General features: G+C 50.2%; 1 protein-coding gene across 1 annotated transcript in view; it reads right to left on the bottom strand.

Moving 5' to 3' along the window:
* Nucleotides 1-15,000, bottom strand: part of hdac4 (histone deacetylase 4) — a 206,492-nt gene that overhangs the window by 50,760 nt on the left and 140,732 nt on the right. The window contains exons 8-13 of the mRNA XM_061225763.1: nucleotides 7,993-8,121; nucleotides 6,640-6,752; nucleotides 6,088-6,204; nucleotides 5,243-5,245; nucleotides 3,037-3,238; nucleotides 736-929 (exon numbers count right to left, since the gene is read on the bottom strand). Of these exons, the coding sequence (XP_061081747.1) occupies nucleotides 736-929; nucleotides 3,037-3,238; nucleotides 5,243-5,245; nucleotides 6,088-6,204; nucleotides 6,640-6,752; nucleotides 7,993-8,121 (758 nt within the window). The remainder of the gene's footprint in view (nucleotides 1-735; nucleotides 930-3,036; nucleotides 3,239-5,242; nucleotides 5,246-6,087; nucleotides 6,205-6,639; nucleotides 6,753-7,992; nucleotides 8,122-15,000) is intronic.

Here is a 15,000-nt window from a genome sequence, read left to right as displayed (position 1 = left end):
CTCACACACACTCTCTCACACACACACACACAAACACACGCACATAAACACACACACATGCACATAAACACTCACACACAAACACACGCACATACATTCACACACACACTCTCTCACACACACACACACACACACACACACCCATTCATACACTCACACACACTGCCCTGAAGAGCCGCCATGAACCATGAGTCATCACTGAGGAGAGAGAGAGAGAGACAGAGAGAGGGAGAGAAAGAAAGAGAGAGATGGAGAGGGAGAGAGAGAGAGAGGGAAAGAGAGAGGGAGAGAGATGGAGAGAGAGAGACAGAGAGGGGGAGGGATGGGGGACACGGACACACACTGGCTTAGGAGACATGCATGCACGCACGCACAGACACATGCGCACACACACACAGACGCAAACACACAGACACACAGACACACAGACACACGCACGCACGCACGCACGCACACACACACACACACACAGACACACACGCGCACACACACACACACACACACACATACACATACACACACGCACGCACGCACACACACAGACTGCGTTGGGAGACCGAGCGTGAGACTCAGGTGGGGATATGATAAATAAATAAATAAACTCGCTGGTCCCTGAGTGTCTGCCGCAGAAACACAGGGGACACGCAGAGAGAAAAACACAGCAGGCCACTTCCTGCGCGCCCATATATGGAGACGGCTTCCTCCCGGTTGCTGTGGCGATGGCAGGAGACTCACCTTGCTGATGTGGAGCTGCTGTTGCTGGAACTGCTGCTTGTGTTTCTCCAGGAACTGCTGGTGCTGCTGCTGCACCACGAGCTGCTGCAGGGCCTGGCTGTTCTGGGGCAGCGGGGCCGACTGCGTACGGCCCAGGGGCCGGTGCTGCCGCAGCTTATGGATGGAGGGGGTCTGCAGGGGGAGGCCCCCCAGGCCTGAAACACCACAATACAGTCACCCCCCAGGCCTGAAACACCACAATACAGTCACCCCCCAGGCCTGAAGCACCACAATACAGTCACCCCCCAGGCCTGAAGCACCACAATACAGTCACCCCCCAGGCCTGAAACACCACAATACAGTCACCCCCCAGGCCTGAAACACCACAATACAGTCACCCCCCAGGCCTGAAACACCACAATACAGTCACCCCCCAGGCCTGAAACACCACAATACAGTCACCCCCCAGGCCTGAAACACCACAATACAGTCACCCCCCAGGCCTGAAACACCACAATACAGTCACCCCCCAGGCCTGAAACACCACAATACAGTCACCCCCCAGGCCTGAAACACCACAATACAGTCACCCCCCAGGCCTGAAACACCACAATACAGTTACCACCAACACTACAGTTACCCCAACACTAGTTACCCCCAACACTACAGTTACCACCCTATCCCGGGGTGTGTGGGCGGGCAGGGCCTGGGCAGTGGAATCGGGCCCTGGTGGGGCGTACGCATTGACGGAGCAGATATCTGTTAGTCAGATTCATCTCGGGAACGAGAACACATCCAAACCCTTCCCCTGAGCATTCACAATGGAGCGCACATCCTTCTGATAGCTTTTTCTGATCTGGGTAAAACCTCAGTGAATACACACTTGAGTGCCCTCACAGCGTGGTGTCAGGCCAGCGTCTGACGCTCTCCGTCAGACACACCAGTGTGGGGGGAAACCCCACCTTCAACACACCAGTGTGGGGGGAAACCCCACATTCAACCAGCAACAGCCCACAGAGCCACAGGGCTGCTGTCACTGCAGAAGCACAACTTCTGAGGATTCAGCCACTGAGAGTCTGTAATCTCATGATTTTATTTGACTAGTACTAGATTACATTAAATTCACCCCTATTAAGTGTTTGACATAAAAAGACTCTTAAAAACCAGTTTCTTTGTGAGTGATTCTAGCTCACTTACTGTTTCTTAGGCTCTAAAGAGAGATGCTCCTCACAGATTTGTCATATTTATGGATAAAAGGCTAGTAAGGCTAGAAAATAAGAAGTTGACACACTATGTATCGACATTTTTCTATGACAATTACATTTGGGCTCAATTTGACCCCAAATGTAAAACTGTTGATAAAATCTTAACATAATAGGAGGGTTAAAGCTTGTGTTTGTACTCAGTGGACACTGCGTGCAATATAGTTATTGCTGTAACAGCCAATAGACTGCCCTCCTACAGTTCATGTGTTTCATTGGCTGTCACACACTTCATATGTGCTGGCCGTCAAATGAGCTGAACTGCCTGACAGCAGATATTAGCAGATCAAACACGTGTAGAGAAGTAGTCTTTTAACTTTCTGATTTTACCTTCATTCATTCATTCATTATCCTAACCTGCTTATCCTGAACAGGGTCGCAGGGGGGCTGGAGCCTATCCCTAGCATACATTGGGCGAAAGGCAGGAAGACACCCTGGACAGGTCGCCAGTCCATCGTGTGACACAGGTCACACACTCATACCCACGGGCAATTTAGACTCTCCAATCAGCCTAACCTGCATGTCTTTGGACTGTGGGAGAAAACTGGAGTTGATTTTACCTTAATAATCCTAAACTGATTTAATTGTACCATCCTACTTTTATGCTTTATTTCAGCTTTTTGGGTATTTTTATTAACAAAGAAATACATACTTTGCTGTTTAGCTGAGGCTTTTATCCAAAGTGACAGTTGATTAGACTAAACGGGACAATCCTCCCAGGAGCAATGTGTGGTGAAGGGCCTTGCTCAAGAGCCCAACAGCAGGACCCCTTCCAGGTCCCTGTCGTGTGCCTTAGCCAATAGGCTACAGGCAGAGTATATGGTTATTAGACTCAATAGGTCAACAGGAACGGGGGAGGGGAGGGGTGTGCGGTTCGTACCCGGCACCAGAGCGTTCGGGGGAGGGGAGGGGTGCGGGAGAAAGGGCGGGGGGTTCGTACCCGGCACCAGAGCGTTCGGGGGAGGGGAGGGGTGCGGGAGAAAGGGCGGGGGGTTCGTACCCGGCACCAGAGCGTTCGGGGGAGGGGAGGGGTGCGGGAGAAAGGGCGGGGGGTTCGTACCCGGCACCAGAGCGTTCTGCGCGGCGGCGGACTGTTCCAGAAGCACCATGTGCTGCAGGAGTGGGTTGTGTGCAGCGCCCCCCTCCCGCTCCAAGGCTGGGGACCCCAGGTAGGAGGACAGGTGGGCCCCCGGAATGAAGGACGTGGTTATGGGCAGGCCAGCCATGGCCAAGCGTTCCCCGTCCGGCTGACTGGACACCCCCTGCCGGACAGGGCAGAAACACAGATTAAACAATCAATACGCCGTCCATAGGGCTCCAGGGACGTCACGCCCCAACAAAAACAGAATGCACAGCTACATTCTCAAATAATAACTGCATTACATTACAATGACTTCATCAGTGCTTAAAATGCATGGGCGGATACAAATTATCGTCCTAGCTACACTGCTGGGAAATAAAGAACTGGGCAAAAGTTTTGGGCAAGTGTGAAAAAATGCTGTAAAGTAAGAAAGCTTTCAAAATGAGAAATGTTAATAGTTTATTTTTTATCAATTAACAAAATGCAAAGTGAGTGAACAGAAGAAAAATCTAAATCAAATCAATATTCAAACCAGCATTAATTCTTCTAGGTACAGTCAGGCATATAGAGAGAGATGGAGAGGGAGAGAGAGAGGGAGAGAGATGGAGAGAGAGAGACAGAGAGGGGGAGGTGCATATAGTCAGGTGTGTGAATAACCAATTATACCAAACAGGAGCTAATGATCATCAATTTAATGTAGGTTGAAACACAATCATTAACTGAAACAGAAACAGCTGTGTAGGAGGGTTAAAACTGGGTGAGGAACAGCCAAACTCTGCTTCCAAGGTGAGGTTGCTGAAGACAGTTTAATGTCAGAAGTCATACACCATGGCACAGCAATAAGACACAAGGTAGTTATACTGCATCAGCAAAGTCTCTCCCAGGCAGAAATGTCAAGGCAGACAGGGGTTTCCAGATGTGATGTCCCGGCTCTGGTGAATTTCAGAAGCACAAAGAAACGTAGAAATGACAGTAGACGCAGTGGTCTGCCAAGGAAACCTAGTGCAGCAGATGAAAGACACATGCGTACTTCCCTTCACAATCGGAAGATGTCCAGCAGTTCCATCAGCTCAGAATTGGCAGAAACCAGTGGGACCAAGTACACCGATCGACTGTACGGAGAAGTCTGGTCAGAAGTGGTCTTCATGGAAGAATTGTGGCCAAAAAGCCACACCCCCGACATGGAAATAAGGCCAAACGACTCAACTATGCACGAAAACACAGGAACTGGGGTGCAGAAAAATGGCAGCAGGTTCTCTAGACTAATGAGTCAAAATGTGAAATATTTTGCTGTAGCAGAAGGCAGTTTGTTCACGGAAGGGCTGGAGAGTGGTACAAGAATGAGTGTCTGCAGGCAACAGTGAAGCATGGTGGAGGTTCCTTGCAAGTTTGGGGCTGCATTTCTGCAAATGGAGTTTGGGATTTGGTCAGAATTAATGGTCTCCGCAATGCTGAGAAGTACAGGCAGATACTTATCCATCATGCAATACCATCAGGGAGGCATCTGATTGGCCCCAGATTTATTCTGCAGCAGGACAACAACCCCAAACATACAGCCAATGGCATTAAGAACCATCTTAAGTGTAAAGAAGAACAAGGAGTCCTGGAAGTGATGGTATGGCCCCCACAGAACCCTGATCTCAACATCTTCGAGTCTGTCTGGGATTACATGAAGTGACAGAAGCATTTGAGGCTGCCTAAATCCACAGAAGGACTGTGGCTAGTTCTCCAAGATGTTTGGAACAACCTACCTGCCGAGTTCCTTCAAAAACTGTGTGCAAGTATACCTAGAAGAATTCATGCTGTTTTGAAGGCAAAGGGTGGTCACACCAAATATTGATTTTAGATTTTTCTTCTTTTCATTCACTTCTTCTGTTCCTGCATTTTGTTAATTGATAAAAATAAACTATTAACATTTCTATTTTTGAAAGCATTCTTATTTCACACTTTCTTATTTTCACACTTGCCAAAAACTTTTGCCCATTACTGTATATTTATTTTATACATTTTATGCTGTCCAAAGGTTTGTAGAAGATTCACTCTTTCTGATGTTTTTGCTGGTGCCAACGCTGGTTTTGTTTTCGTTAGCCTGTGCTATGGCGGTGTAAATGTGATGGTTTTGTTGGTTGTAACGTTAGCCTGTGCTATTGCAGTGTATCTATGTGCTGTTCTCATGCTAATAAACTGGCTGAGAGGGTCACGTTGCGCTTAGCATCGATGCTAATGTTAAACCCTCGCTCGGTGGACGGTCTGTGTGTCAGCAGCCATCAGCGGGCTGCGTTCTGAAATGTCAGCGGCTCTGGAAAGCAGCACATGGAGATCTAACGACCAGGACAGGACCCTCTCTGTGGACCGGTCTTGCGAAAGGCCAAATGTGTAAAAATCAGCAGGAGTGACGGAAGAAAACATGAAATAAATGAAAGCGATAGAGAGGAAGAGAGAGAGAGGAGAGAAAAAGGGGAGTTGAACAGTGTGTACTGGTTAATTATCTGTGATCATGTATAAATGTAAATGCTGCATGTGCATTTAACACTGAAAAGAAATAAAGTGAGTGCACAGAAATACAGTGATAGTGTAAGAGAAGGAAGATGTGAAGATACAGTAAGGGAGAGAGACAGAGAAGGAGAAGGGGAGAGAGGCAGAGAAAGAGAAGGGGAGAGAGACAGAGAAGGAGAAGGGGAGAGAGACAGAAAGAGGGGGAGAGAGGCAGAGAAGGAGAAGGGGAGAGAGACAGAAAGAGAGGGAGAGAGGCAGAAAGAGGGGGAGAGAGGCAGAGAAAGAGAGGGAGAGAGAGACAGAGAAAGAGAAGGGGAGAGAGACAGAGAAGGAGAAGGGGAGAGAGGCAGAGAAAGAGAAGGGGAGAGAGACAGAGAAGGAGAAGGGGAGAGAGACAGAGAAAGAGAGGGAGAGAGGCAGAAAGAGGGGGAGAGAGGCAGAGAAAGAGAGGGAGAGAGAGACAGAGAAAGAGAGGGAGAGAGGCAGAAAGAGGGGGAGAGAGGCAGAGAAAGAGAGGGAGAGAGAGGCACTCACGCTGGAGGGGCCGGTGGCAGGCAGCCCCAGGGTGATGTTAGGGAGGGAGGGGGAGGTGTAGAGGGACAGCTGGCTCATCGGAGCCTCCTGGCCGCCCAGCCTGCGGGCCAGAGACGGCTGGAAAAGAGACAAATAAACACTGCTAAAACACAAAGCCCAGGGCCCCCGCCTGCTAAAACACAGAGCTCAGTCCGAGCCCGGGGCCCCCCAGGGGCCACGTCTGGACCCCCGCCCCCCACCACCCCCACCCCGTCGGAGACACGCGCATTCCACACTTTCATCTGTCCTGTGAGCACAGACTCCACAGTGGGGTGCCATCCTGTTTCAAACCCCAGAATTCCCAGATCTCTGAACAAGTAGTGCTCAGGGATCATGTGTGGTACAGCAACAAACTGCCAAGCTACTGAGAGAACAGCTAGCCCCTAATTTACTGCATCAGAACCAACGTGTTTTCAAGGCAGACTACTGACGAACCCTGACCCAAAGGCGAGCTTTTGGTTCTGTAAATTTAGTCTGTAATTGTATTTACAGAATCTGTCTGTCAAAGCTCACCTCCCCAGAAACGTTGCAGATGTTCCCTGTGATCCCGTTCTCGTTAGTGATGTTGTTGGAGCTGTTGTTGGGAGAACTTGGACCGGAACCAGGAGCGCTGTTGCACGCAGAATCTGCAAATGAAAACGGCAATGACTGAAACGCTGAACAGGAAGTCCCCGCGCAGTGGTCAGGCTTTGATTCCAGGCAATGGGGCACATCTTTTCATAAATAACTTGTGTTTTTAATGCCAGTGTTTTTCATACAATAGTCCCCCAAAATAAATTTTACTGGCGCTAAATTCTCCATAGTTAATTACAGATGGCCGACAGTGATGCCTAACTGGACAGATTTGCTGATCAGGAAACAGGCCAGATTAACAGAGCCCTGCTCAGAAATCACATTAACAGAGCCTTGCTCTTGCTGCTCCAGCATGGTTTATCCCACTTTAATGTGGCTTGGTCTGGCTCAGTGTGGTTGAAACTGGTTCAGTGTGATTCGGTTTGGTACAGAGTGGATTGGTTGGTTCATTATGTATAATTTGGTTTTAATACATCATTTAATTTCATTTAATTTACCATTTACCATTTAATATAGTTAATTCTGGTTTAACACACTTCAATGTGGTTTATTCTGGTTCATCGTGGTTCAGTGTGGTTCATTCTGGTTTAATGTGGTTCAGTATGGTTTGATCTGGTTCAGGACGGTTGGTTCAGGTTCAGTGTGGTTCAGGACAGTTGGTTGTGTTTGAGCGTGGTTCAGGACAGTTGGTTGTGGTTGAGCGTGGTTCAGGGTGGTTGGGTCTGGTTGAGCATGGTTCAGGACGGTTGGTTGTGTTTGAGCGTGGTTCAGGACGGTTGGTTGTGGTTGAGCGTGGTTCAGGGTGGTTGGGTCTGGTTGAGCGTGGTTCAGGACGGTTGGTTGTGGTTGAGCGTGGTTCAGGACGGTTGGTTGTGTTTGAGCGTGGTTCAGGACGGTTGGTTGTGGTTGAGCGTGGTTCAGGACGGTTGGTTGTGTTTGAGTGTGGTTCAGGACGGTTGGTTGTGGTTGATTATGGTTGAGCGTGGTTCAGGACGGTTGGTTGTGGTTGAGCGTGGTTCAGGACGGTTGGTTGTGTTTGAGCGTGGTTCAGGACGGTTGGTTGTGGTTGAGCGTGGTTCAGGACGGTTGGTTGTGTTTGAGTGTGGTTCAGGACGGTTGGTTGTGGTTGATTATGGTTGAGCGTGGTTCAGAACGGTTGGTTGTGGTTGAGCGTGGTTCAGGACGGTTGGTTGTGGTTGAGCGTGGTTCAGGACGGTTGGTTGTGGTTGAGCGTGGTTCAGGACGGTTGGTTGTGGTTGAGCGTGGTTCAGGACGGCGTGTTTGGGAGCTCACCCGCCATGTCGAGGGAGCGTTTCTTGGCGGTGGTGATCGGCCCGTCCTTCCTGCGCAGCAGGGGGCTGCTCCGCCGTTCCGTGACCTTCTGCTTCAGCCGCGAGCGCAGCTTCAGATTGGGCTCCGACGCTGTGGGGGGGAGAGGGGCCACGTTACACACACACACACACACACACACACACACACACACGCACACGTCCCGAGCCGTACTCCAGACCAGTGCTCAGAGGGAAAGCAAAGGCCCGGGTCAGGGGACAGAAGAATGCTCTCTGAAACGCCGGGGCATATTCGCCGGCGGCCATTTTGTGCTGCAGCGGTGGACGCCCTCGCAGTCTCACTGGCGGCCTGGGCGCTCTGCGAAGGCGTGTCAGACAGAGCTCTGACGACACCCAGCTGGGGCTGGTTTACAGTAAACACTCAGGGAGAGGTCAGAGACGAGCCCCCCCACACACTGCCCGCTTTATTCTCGGCCTGACCGCCACCTCCATTTCCTCTCGGCAATTAGGCCGCCGCGACCCCCAGCTGACCCCGGGAGCGTCCGAGACCCATCCCGCAGAGGAGAATGCGGGCCTTCATTAGCACATTAGCGCATTAGCCCAGGCCTGGCCCACCACTGCTTTACTGGCCCATAAGTGCACTTAAGAGTAGTTGGGAGAGGAAGGGCGAAGACCACTGCGATAAGAGAGTTCTGCCAGCCCCAGCTGCCCTTTTCTCTCTTAAAAGTACCATAAAGACACAGGAGTCTTAATGCACAAGCAGACAGGGGTATGGGAGACACATTTAGCCTTTCGGGAAAAGTCATGAAAGTGCAGCAGGACCGCATAATGTAAAAAGTCCTTCAAAGGGAGTGAAAGAGGAGAAGTCTTGAGTATCTTTGAGTTCATCCCTCCCAGCCAGGACCAGCTCCTTTCAGGAGCGTACATCCTGAAGGTGCCGGCTTTCCGGCCTTCGCTGGAAACCGCTCGATAGAGGGGGGGGGGGTCACGGTCGGGACTTGGTCTGCTCTCTGATGGAGAGCAGGTTTCACAGACCCTTCACAGCGCGTCCTCAGATTCCTCATTTCCCAGCATGCCTGGTCATAGCAGGCGAGAGCGTGGAGAATAAGGAGAGGCAGGACACTGTGCTGCTCAGGGGGGCCACTGCGAGCCCTGCAGGACAAGGCCCGCACTCCAAAGGCTGAAAGCTCTCCCTGCTGCTGAAGCTGCATCTTTGAATCCTTGTGTAGGCCTCTTATGGCTATTCACGGAAGGACGAGCCAACTGGACCACTGTGGAGGTCGTGTAATGACGACATGCCCAGTCACGAATATTCATAAACCACAGCATAACCCGGGAAACTTCCGGTTGCCAACTGGAATCCCGGCAGTCAGGAGCAAAGAAGTCTAGTGATTGACAGGAGGACTGAGTCAACACTCACCATGACTCACAACATCACTTCCGCCTTAACGGCTTCAGAGGGTTGGGTTCCCACATTCACGGTGCACAGCAGAGATGCTCAGTCCTTCCCAGAAAGAGCTGGGGTGGGCATACTCTTTTGTTACAACCAAGCAGTTGCACCTGATCTTTGCTGAGGACCTTGATTAGTATAATAATACAACTGCTTGGTTGTAACACTGGCCCTTTCTGGGTCAGACTGAGTATCCCTGCTGTACAGGATGTACTGAGCACAGATAATTACACCCCCCCTCTTCATATCTCACTGTGTTTACAGCACAGGAGGGAGGAATGGCATGAGACATGGTCACAAACACGATACAGGAGGAACCTCTCAGGGTCTGGGGAGGACCACTCTCGAATACTCTCGAGGGCCCGAACTTAGGCAGGCAGTTTGGGATATTCCGGAAAAGCTCCGGAAGTTTCACCAATGGCAGAACGCCGTGTCTGTGGGGTCTTTGAGCATCAGAACCCGCGGCAGAGTGTGGTGATTACGAACGCTGCTACTGAAGAAGGAAGCTGATTTCAGCAGTGTGCAGCAGTAATAAGCAGCAGATGACTCCATTTTATGTACAGTTATTTTCTTTTCAGATGCTGGCGAGACTGATTGCGGCGTCTCTGATCGCTTTGTGCAGTTTGCTATTCAAAGCTCTACGCAATTACCTGCCAAACACAGCGCCAATCACGCTCTCTTCATAAACGCAACACACTCAGCGCACACACACACACGCCGTCTGTGCGCTAACCATTGGCACTCTGAACACACACTTATTGAGTCTGTTATTAAGTTATTACTCATTATATTTCAAAGAGTAAAGCCAAATTTGCTACAGACAAACAAAGTGAGAGATTGATACGTGCACACAAACAGTATGTCGTAAACCCATAAACATATAGATAGATAGATGCGTCAGTGGAGATACACACAGTTTTGAGATATTTGTTTTAGTTTTACTCCAGCACATTGGCTTTGAAATAAAACATTGAATAGGTGACGATGCAGGCGAGCAGCTTTAATTTTAGGGTATTCAAAGCCAAGTGAGGATATATTCAGGAATTACAGCCCACCCCCCCACCCTACCCCTCCAAAAAAATAATAATTGGCTGCTCAGATGTGGTTGTGGTCAGCTGTGCATCTTTGGTTCATGTGGAATAAACCTAGAAGGTCCTGAGATGATTGTAGGAGTGCCATCTGTAGGACTGTGTTGTCTCTCAATGTGAGGACCAAGGAAGACTCAATGGCAGTAAAGCAGGCCATCGTGAAGCTTAGGCAAAACATCGGAGTGTCAACTGTCAAAATCGACAGTTTGAAACATTGTTAGGAAGCAATAATGCGCTGGAGTGCTCAGCCATAGCAATGGCGGAGCACGGAAGACCAGAGTCGTGGATGACCAAGGAATACTATCAATTGTGAAGAACGATCCCTTTCCAACTGATGAGATGAAGAACACCATCCAGGATGTAGGCGTAGATGTATCAAAGAGGACCACGAAGAGAAGACTACACCTGCATAACGGAATGAAGGTTCACTGCAAACGCCTGGTGCCTCAAGATCAGAACAGTCACGTTAGATTTAGATTTAGCTGAAAATACATTTATGAAAAAAACAGCTGTTTTCTGGAACAAAGTCTTATGGACAGATGAGAGGAGTATTGTCCAAAAACACCCCCCCATCAGAGAAACATGGTGGAGGCAAAACAACTGAAATTGTTTCACTGTCCCAATACTTTTGCACGTAACTGAATGTGGATAGAAAGGTAAGTAAATATCTGGCAAAGGATTGAGATATGGACTGTCAGACAGACACATGGTCGGTCGGACGGACAGACAGACAGACAGACATGCTTGCACACATCTCCAGCCATTAGACGGCTCTAGTAAACGCTCTAGGACAGCTCTGGCATGGTGCTGCCTGCCTGCCTGCCTGTCCTGTCCTGTCCTGTCCTGTCCTGTCCTGTCCTGTCCTGTCCTGTCTGTCCGCCTGTCTGTCTGTCTGCCTGTCTGTCCTCTGTCTGTCTGTCTGTCTGTCTGTCTGTCTGTTTGCCTGCCTGCCTGCCTGCCTGTCTGCCTGCCTGCCTGCCTGCCTGCCTGTCTTGTCTGTCTTGTCTGTCTGCCTGTCTGTCTGTCTGCCTGCCTGCCTGCCTGCCTGTCTGCCTGCCTGCCTGTCTTGTCTGTCTTGTCTGTCTGCCTGCCTGCCTGCCTGTCTGCCTGTCTGTCTGCCTGCCTGTCTGTCCTCTGTCTGTCTGTCTGCCTGCCTGTCTGTCTGTCTGTCTGTCTGTCTGTCTGTCTGCCTGCCTGTCTGTCTGTCTGCCTGTCTGTCTGTCTGCCTGCCTGTCTGTCTGCCTGCCTGTCTGTCTGCCTGCCTGCCTGTCTGTCTGTCTGTCTGCCTGTCTGTCTGTCTGCCTGCCTGTCTGTCTGTCTGTCACACTGCTGCGCAAGCACGTTTGCAGCAACCATTCAAAAGCATCTTCAGCCCCAGACAATCTGTTTCTCTGCAGATTCAATATTATTTAACAAAAGGAAAAAATGCCACTACTGCTGCAGAAAAAATAAACCATCAGCAAAAAAAAGGAAACGCGTTACGAAGGAATAAACGTCCAGACCCACAAATTTGGGAAAATGATTCTGTGGAATCTGGAACAAAGGCATCTTTCATGTTGTGCAGAACGTCCGCGGATGTAAAATCAGCATTTCACAAGAGGACTTGGGCAGAAACAAGAGTGATGATCACAGCCCGAAGGGCTAAGAAAGGACTTCTCCAAACAATCGGCCTTTGATTTCGGATGCAGAGAGAGCCCTGCATGAAAACAGCAATGAGCGCATCTGGTGATGCTCTGAAGCCCCTGTCCTGTTCACCAGAGACCAGCAGCAAGACTCCGGGGGTGTCAATCACACCGCGACAGACATCCAAACCGCCGTTCATTTCAGACCACCGTTTCTGAGACCGATAAACACAATGTTCCCTCACCTCCAGCTCTGAGCCATAGCTATTAAACACATACAGCACAAGAGATGAATCATAAATCAACGTTAAAAAGTCTGTCAGCCCACTTGTGCCCAAAGGTAGACCTACATGCGACTCTGAGCTGCTCTGTATTTTTAGGGATCGATTAAGCCTAACGGTAAAAAGATGGGGGGCATTTGGGATACCCGCGAAGAGATGAGTGAGGTTTTTTAGGACTTCATAGACAGCTCATACACATACTGTAGCTCGCTAATAATGCGATGGTGCCGCGCTCACGGTTCAGATGTACATGGGAGCGCTTCAGCACATAGTGCATTAAAGATGACTGACTGCTCGGAATGAAATCCAGAAGCTATTTCACATCTGGAGACAAATTGAGCTGATTTTCTGCTAGCGAATGTGGCTGAATGCTGTTCTGTACCGATTGCATATTTTACCAGCTTAATAAGAACAACTTAGGCAGTGCAAGCAAACAAGCATTTAATAAAACCTGAAATAAGTAGAGACTTTTAAGTCCAAATCAGGTGAATGCTCACATTTTGTTAATTTTCTCAAACGAATGAAAACAAGACAGATAACCGCACGCACGCACGCACGCACGCACGCACGCACGCACGCACGCACGCAGGCACACACACACACACACACACACACACACACACACACACAGACACACACACAAACACACGCACACACAGACACACACACGTGCACACACAAACACACACAGACACATACACACTCACTACACACACACGCACTTGCACACGCACAGAGACACACACACACACACCGAGCACAACTCTGTGAAACCAGGGTTGCATACAGAATACACAATCCTGATTAGGTAGGCTGTAGTCAGCATGAGAAGTTTCCAGTAGGGCACAATTAAGTGATGTGCGAAATGTGAAATGATACATGGAAGTCACGACCCATGAGAAATGTAATAATCAAATTTGATGAGATGAGAAGCTTTTTATAATTGAGCTTTTTACCAGCCCATAATAACAATAACCTGTCATGAGCAGAATGCAGAGAGCACACTTTGGTTAGTCATGCCCTTAATGCTGTGGGATTCAGAATTCACCAGAAATTGTGCAATCACTGAGATTGACAGTAAATTAGGAAATCACTGAGGTTCACAGGAAATTATAAAATCACTGATATTCACTATAAATGATTGAAATCATCGTGATTCCGTGTAATTGATTAAATCACTGAGTTGCAGAAGCCCTGTAGAGTTGGCCCTCTCACTGTGTCTAAGGACAGAACCACCCCAGGGCCCTGTACAGTACGCCCTTTCACTGTGTCTAAGGACAGAACCACCCCACAGCCCTGTACAGTAGGCCCTGTCACTGTGTCTAAGGACAGAACCACCCCACAGCCCTGTACAGTAGGCCCTCTCACTGTGTCTAAGGACAGAACCACCCCAGGGCCCTGTACAGTAGGCCCTCTCACTGTGTCTAAGGACAGAACCACCCCAGGGCCCTGTACAGTACGCCCTGTCACTGTGTCTAAGGACAGAACCACCCCACAGCCCTGTACAGTAGGCCCTCTCACTGTGTCTAAGGACAGAACCACCCCACAGCCCTGTACAGTACGCCCTGTCACTGTGTCTAAGGACAGAACCACCCCAGGGCCCTGTAGAGTAGGCCCTCTCACTGTGTCTAAGGACAGAACAACCCCAGAGCCCTGTAGAGTAGGCCCTCTCACTGTGTCTAAGGACAGAACCATCCCAGGGCCCTGTACAGTACGCCCTGTCACTGTGTCTAAGGACAGAACCACCCCACAGCCCTGTACAGTAGGCCCTGTCACTGTGTCTAAGGACAGAACCACCCCACAGCCCTGTACAGTAGGCCCTCTCACTGTGTCTAAGGACAGAACCACCCCACAGCCCTGTACAGTACGCCCTGTCACTGTGTCTAAGGACAGAACCACCCCACAGCCCTGTACAGTAGGCCCTGTCACTGTGTCTAAGGACAGAACCACCCCACAGCCCTGTACAGTACGCCCTGTCACTGTGTCTAAGGACAGAACCACCACAGGGCCCTGTAGAGTAGGCCCTCTCACTGTGTCTAAGGACAGAACAACCCCAGAGCCCTGTAGAGTAGGCCCTCTCACTGCGTCTAAGGACAGAACCACCCCAGGGCCCTGTACAGTAGGCCCTCTCACTGTGTCTAAGGACAGAACCACCCCAGGGCCCTGTACAGTAGGCCCTCTCACTGTGTCTAAGGACAGAACCACCCCAGGGCCCTGTACAGTAGGCCCTCTCACTGTGTCTAAGGACAGAACCACCCCAGGGCCCTGTACAGTAGGCCCTGTCACTGTGTCTAAGGACAGAACCACCCCACAGCCCTGTACAGTAGGCCCTCTCACTGCGTCTAAGGACAGAACCACCCCAGGGCCCTGTACAGTAGGCCCTCTCACTGTGTCTAAGGACAGAACCACCCCAGGGCCCTGTACAGTAGGCCCTGTCACTGTGTCTAAGGACAGAACCACCCCAGGGCCCTGTACAGTAGGCCCTGTCACTGTGTGTGAGGACAGAAAAGCCGTCCCTGTGCCCTGCCAGGGCTGCCCAGGCCGTGGGAAAGGGGGAGCGGAGGCAGAGGG

This window comes from Conger conger, chromosome 17, assembly GCF_963514075.1.
Source record: "Conger conger chromosome 17, fConCon1.1, whole genome shotgun sequence".
Classification (NCBI taxonomy): domain Eukaryota; kingdom Metazoa; phylum Chordata; class Actinopteri; order Anguilliformes; family Congridae; genus Conger; species Conger conger.
This window is presented reverse-complemented; position numbering and strand designations above follow the sequence as displayed.